The 6,027-nt window shown below is 57.9% G+C and overlaps 2 protein-coding genes and 1 pseudogene across 4 annotated transcripts in view; 1 reads left to right on the top strand and 2 right to left on the bottom strand.

The window, feature by feature from the left end:
- LOC115277460 (testis-specific serine/threonine-protein kinase 1-like) overlaps window positions 1–797 on the bottom strand; it is a 1,725-nt gene extending 928 nt beyond the window's left edge. The window contains exon 1 of the mRNA XM_029921594.1: window positions 4–797. Coding sequence (XP_029777454.1) covers window positions 4–775 — 772 coding nt within the window. The 5' untranslated portion in view covers window positions 776–797. The remainder of the gene's footprint in view (window positions 1–3) is intronic.
- A 1,589-nt stretch (window positions 798–2,386) lies between these two features.
- Window positions 2,387–4,309, bottom strand: LOC115277459 (annotated as a pseudogene).
- Window positions 4,310–5,672: 1,363 nt separating this feature from the next.
- DGCR2 (DiGeorge syndrome critical region gene 2) overlaps window positions 5,673–6,027 on the top strand; it is a 93,231-nt gene continuing 92,876 nt past the window's right edge. For 2 of the 3 annotated variants that reach the window (XM_029921344.1, XM_029921342.1), the window contains exon 1: window positions 5,674–5,971. In XM_029921344.1, the coding sequence (XP_029777204.1) occupies window positions 5,893–5,971 (79 nt within the window). In that variant the 5' untranslated portion in view covers window positions 5,674–5,892. Of the gene's footprint in view, window positions 5,972–6,027 lie in introns of all 3 variants that reach the window. The other variant, XM_029921343.1, reaches the window with a different exon arrangement.

Below are 6,027 nucleotides of genomic sequence, written 5' to 3'. Positions count from 1 at the left end.
GGCGGACATCCGGCTGCATCATGCGGTAGAGGAGGTCTTTGCACTCACCCGACAGGTGCCTGGAGCGGGGGAAGTGGACGCGGTGCTCCTTCTGGTGGCGCAGCATCTTCTTGATGTTGGAGGTGTCGTAAGGCATGGCGCCACAGACCATGACGTAGAGGATCACGCCCAGGCTCCAGATGTCGCACACCTTGGGCTGGTAGGGGACGGCCTCCAGCACCTCGGGTGCTGCGTAAGCCGCTGACCCGCAGAAGGTCTTGCTCAGGGTCAGCCGACCACCATCATCCCTCAGGCAGCACTTGGAGAAGCCGAAGTCGGACAGCTTGATGTTGAAGCTCTCGTCGAGGAGGACGTTCTCCAACTTGAGATCGCGGTGGACGACGTTCAGGTCGTGGCAGTACTTAATGGCTGAGGAGAGCTGGTGGAACTTGTCGCGGGCCTCGTCCTCGGGCAGGGCTCCCCGGGTTTGGACGAGCTGGAGGAGGTCGCCCCGGGCCGCGAGCTCCATGACGATGTAGACCCTGCCGTCTGATGTTTCAAAGATCTCGTAAGTCTTGACGATGGAGCGGTGGTTCAGCCTGGGCAGAATCTCGATCTCCCGGGGAAGGAATTTTCCCAGGAAGTCGGTGGGGGCTTTCCTGCGGTCGATGATCTTGACCGCCGTGTTGAGCTTGAGGCGCTCAGAGTAGGCAGATTTGACTTTTCCGTATGAGCCCTCACCGAGAGTGATGCCCATCAGGTAGCCTTTCATCTTTAGGACCGCGGCATCGTCCATGGGGCCAGGTGTGGCTGGCGCCACTGCCATGCACTCTATTATCCCTTCCCCACTTGGGCCAGCAGGCACTGTCCTCATTGACACTGTGGGGGGGAGTCTGGCTGGGCCGGGCCTGGACCTGGAGAGGTGAAACGCTCAGCATTGTCTCTGCGTGACCTCAGCATGTGAAATCATAAAGCCAGGCTTGCGGGGAGTGGGGACTGAGCTGGGGGAGAGGGGGGCCCCTGCCACCCTGGAAGCCAGGCTGGCCCAGCAGGAGGGCCCCGTTCCCCACCCACTGGATGGAAGGCAGCACAGGACTGCAGGAAGCCTCCCTGCTCCTCCTCTTCACTGTGGCCTCCTGGTCATGGGTCAGGCCCAAGGGGAAGGCCGCCCAGGCCAAGCCAGAGTGCCAGCCCCATGCCCATTTCCTTCTGGCTGTAGGGACCGACACTGCATCGGTCCATGCCTCACTAGGGCCGATTTCCTGTAGCTTCTTGGGGGTAGTAGGAAGAACACCCTGTCTAGGGCTGGAGTCCTTGGAATCGGTGGCCCCTGGGAGGGATGGCCCTGGTCTGGCCAGGCTGGCGGCTGTTCCCAGCCATATGAAGGAGAGCAGCTCCTGTTTCGGGTAGAAGCTGGGGAGAAGAGTGCTCCTGTGGCGAACAGGGCACGTGCAGGGGGTGGGAGGCAGGCGGAGCTCTGGGCCCCACACCGACAAATGCATGTTCCGAGGGCAGGGGCCTACCTGCAGGATGGGCCGGGCCCGGGTCAGCTAGAGGAGGTGGTGAGGCATCCAGACCGGGAAGAGCCTGGGAGAGGTGAGGGCTTGTTCTGAGAATGGCTGAGTCCCACAGTCTGGAGTGACGTGGAGAAGGGAAGTGACCTCTTTTCCCTGAGTGGTGGGCCGTCCTTGCAGGGCCTGGGGTGGGAGGACCCATGACCCAAGTCACATTTGAGGATGGTCTTTGGCAGAGGGCATAGAGAATGGGCTTCAGGGTAAGTGGAGGCCAATGTCTTTGACCCAGACAAAAGGAGGCTGGACCAGGGTGGTCCTGTGGGAACTGGGTGCCATAGGCAGACAGAGGGTCTGGTGCACTGGCCAGTGAGTGGGCAGGGCCTTGGGTGGAGTTTTGCTGCTGGGGGTCCTGATAAGAGCAGGCACCTGCAGGAGGAGGGTCCTGAATTTGTGAGGAGTGGGCATGCTGGGGGCTGGGGGAACCCTGACATAGCACCGTTTGCATCTCTAGAGCTGTTTGTTGCACCTGAAAGCAACATGAACCCACTTTCTTCTTTGCTTGGGGAACTGGGGCATCTGGTGTGTGTCCTTGGGGACTTTGGAAGCCCTGCCGTGTATATTCTCTCTATCACAGGCATCTCAAGCCCGAACATAGATGTTTGCGAGGGTGGGGGTGCCACGTGCTCTCTGTTCAGGTGGTTGGGAGAGGAGTCCTGCCTCCACGTGGGTGGTCTGGAGGGGAGAGGATGGTGGAGCTGGTGTGCAGAAGATACACTGGGCCCCGCCAGGTTGAGGGGTACGGCGTGTCAGGCAGAAGTGCCATCATGTCCAGAGCCCAGCCATTGGGCTCCTACCTCTGGAGTTTAGTGTGGAAGATCTCGGGAGGGGGCAGTTCAGAAGTGGAAGTAGTGCTCTTTCTGGAGGCACAGCATCCTCTTGATGTTGGAGGCGTCGTAAGGCATGGTGCCACAGACCATGACGTAGAGGATCACGCCCAGGCTCCAGATGTCGCACACCTTGGGCTGGTAGGGGACGGCCTCCAGCACCTCGGGTGCTGCGTAAGCCGCTGACCCGCAGAAGGTCTTGCTCAGGGTCAGCCGCCCACTGCCATCCCTCAGGCACCACTTGGAGAAGCCAACGTCCAAGAGCTTGATGTTGAAGCCCTCGTTGAGGAGGACGTTCTCCAACTTTAGATCTCAGTGGACGATGTTCAGGTCGTGGCAGTACTTGATGGCTGAGGAGAGCTGGTGGAACTTGTCGTGAGCATCGTCCTCGGGCAGGGCTCCCTGCATTTTCACTAACTGGACGAGGTTGTCTAGGACCAGGTCCATTATTATGAGACTTTGCGGTGTGTCTGAAAGATATCAAAGGTCTTGATGTTGAAGCGGTGGGTTAGCCTGAGCAGGATCTTCATTTCTTGGGGAAGGATTTTTTCTACGAATTCCCTGGTGGCTTTCTTATGGTCGATAATCTTGACTACTATGTTGAACTACAGGTGTCAGAGTAAGCCGTTTTCTCTTCTCCATAAGCCCTTTCTTCCAAATTTGTCTGCTCAATGTAGCTTCATAACTTGAAAATGATAGTATCAACCATGGTGCCTGGAGTACACTGCCTCTGAGGCTGCCCTTTCCATCCCTGCAGGACACGGGCAGTGCCGTCATTTACACTGTGGACAGAGAGTCCTCTCTGCTGGCCAGACCTGCTGTCTCTGTCTCCTAGAGGCCAAAACTCTCAGGTGGGATGTTCAGCATCATCTCCCAGATGATTTCAGTAAGTGAAGTTATAAAGGAAGAGTGTCCTGGGTGACTGAGGATCTGGCGGGAGCTACTTGTAGTTGGTATCCTGGAAAGCCAGCGAGCGGGCTGAAGCAGACCAAAGGCCAGTGGAGAATGGCCTTGCACTTGGCTGGGACCCAAGGTATGAAGAGGGCTCTGAACCCATCAGTGTGTGGGTGCTTCCAATCCAGGAGCCAGACCTGCTTGTGGAGCTGATTATTGCAGCATGGAGCATCCCAGGGAACCCAGGACAAATGGTCCTATTAGTCTGAGTCACAGAAGGAAAACTAAAGACAGGGTAGTGTGAAGTTTAATAAATTCATCTTACTTACAAAGGCGGGAGCTGAGTGTAAGGTACCTAAGGGTAGTAACAGACCCCTGTAAGAAGGGAAGGTGGATAACTGGAACCTAGGAAGAGTGTAGAGGACCACCTTGAGAGAGGCAGTGACCTCCAGTGGAAGCTGCAGTGACCCCACAAGAGGGAGGTAGGGAAAAATATCCTTGATCTCTTTTCCCTCCCTTCGGTCCTAGAGGTCCTTAGTGGTGTCCACACAGGCAACCTGCAGGCCATGCAGCAGGGCCAAGGGTAGAGGTGGATCAAAATGGGCAGAACCCCTGCATGGTGACTGCGGTTTCAGAGGCCAGGGCTTTGCCTTCTCCCTGCATAACTCAGCTGGACTTTTCACCTCTCTGTCCTACTCTCCTCATCTGAACCTTTGTTAGCCTGCATCTCCAACAGTGGCTCTGCAAGGGAGCAACTGGTTGGGATATCTGCTCTTAGCTGTGAGGTGTCTCCCTGGGGTCTGCCTAGCCTGTAACCCTGGCCCGGCTCCCACAGCAAATTGAAAGCTATGCTTGAATCCCTCTGAGCACAGCAGCTGCTCCTGGGAATGCTCCATGAGGACAATGCAAGCAGCCAGGGCAGTGTTGGATAGGGACCACTGCTTCTGCCACCAGTGAGGCCCCTCACCTGCTACAGGCTATACCCAGAGAGAGCAGGAGCAGGCGGGTCTGGCCTAGCCTCGAGTTAAACTTGGCCATATCTACTCAGTGGGAGTGAGTACCTCTCTCAGTGCTCCTGAGTGTCATAGGCTGGAATCCTAGGACAGGATCGTGCCTTGAAAGGACTTGAGAGGACTGCTCCTGGGGAGTATGTTGGTGGAGGTGAACCAGGCTAAAATGGGTCCCCCTTTTTTCTGCTCCTATTTTCACCCTCTTCCCTAGCCCTAGGCCCTGTTCCAGGCCTTGTGTGCATGGCTGGTGGTCCTTCCATTGGACAGCCTTCTCCTCTCCTACTGAGGACAATCCATCTGCTGTGTCCTCTTCCACAATCACTCTGTTCCCTGACAGGTGTGAGGCCAGCACTGGAATCATCTGCTGGGCCTTTTCTCTATGTAGCCATGGCCTGCTGTGGCAGCAGCTGTGCCCAGCATTCCTTCCCCCTCCTCCCACATTGTGTAGGCACAGTTCTTCCAGAGGCCAGCTTTGCTCCACAGTCTAACATCTGGGCTTCCTTGTCAGCACTCCTTTAGGCTATTTCTTCATCTGAAACATTTTCAGTAGCGTGTGCTGGTTCCTTACAGGGTGGCTCCTCCATTCCCCAATCTCCCCACTTCCTCAAAGCTTGTCCCAGTGCAGGGATTTTTAATGTTTTTTTTTATTTTTTATAGAAAGAGAGACAGAATAAGCAGGGGAGGGTCAGAGAGAGAGGGAGACACACAATCCGAAGACCGGCTCCAGGCTCTGAGCTAGTTGTCAGCACAGAGCCCTACGCGGGGCTCGAACCCACGAACCGTGAGATCATGCCCTGAGCCCAAGGTGGGCGCTTAACCGACTGAGCCCTATGGTTCTTATTTTAAAAGACCACTGTAGGGAGTACTGTTGGGCCGCTGACAGGACCTGGGCCTGCAGGTATGGAAGGTATACCCATTCTTCACCGGGGACCACTTCGGCTCCATGTTGCTCCCCTCCTCTTTCACGCTCAGCCCTCCAGAGCCACTTCCCGCCCCTTCTCTCCCTATCTCATCCACCCCACTGCGCTCCGCCCCTCTCTGTGTCCGCCTGCTTAGCCTGGTTACCCTCCGCTGGTTGTCCGTGCCGGCTCTCCCAGAGCTTGTATTCCAGCCCTTAACAGGCCAAGCCACTCAGGCTCCACCCCCGAGCCCCACCTCTCTGCTTAACCAATGGCACACTTCACTCCTTAGAGTCCTGTCCACCCATTGTGCCCGTCTCTCAGCTCCCGCCCCTACCACCTTCCCAGTCTTAGGCCTCGCCCCTTTTGGGTATAACCGCCCAGGCTCCGGCCCCTACACACGGCCAAAGGTCTGCACGCATTGGGAGAGTGCAGGCCCCGCCCCCTACCTCGGCACTCATTGGCTAGAGCCGGCGTCGCGGGCGGGGGGGGGCGGTGCGGAGCTGAGCAGGACGGCCGCCATCTTGCGCGGAGCCGGAGTCGGAACCCGAGACTGAGGCTGCGAGTGCGCGCGAGCTGGCTGCCCAGTGTAGCCGGGGCCTAGCTGGAGCTTTCTCCCGTTGCTTTTCCGCGCCCGGCCCCTAACCCTCGGCCTGGTCCGGCCTCCCCGCGGGGTCACGCGGTCGCCCCGGGGACGATGAACGGAGGATAAATGGTGCCCAAGGCAGACAGCGGTGCCTTCTTGCTGCTCTTCCTGCTCGTGCTCACCGTCACCGAGCCGCTGCGGCCAGGTTCGCGGCGCGGTGGGCGCGGTGCGGTGGGGGCGGTGTGTGGGGGCGGGGCAGGG

Source organism: Suricata suricatta, chromosome 14 (genome assembly GCF_006229205.1).
Source record: "Suricata suricatta isolate VVHF042 chromosome 14, meerkat_22Aug2017_6uvM2_HiC, whole genome shotgun sequence".
Classification (NCBI taxonomy): Eukaryota; Metazoa; Chordata; class Mammalia; order Carnivora; family Herpestidae; genus Suricata; species Suricata suricatta.
The sequence above is the reverse complement of the archived record's forward strand: the minus strand, read 5'-3'. Positions and strand labels throughout refer to the sequence as shown.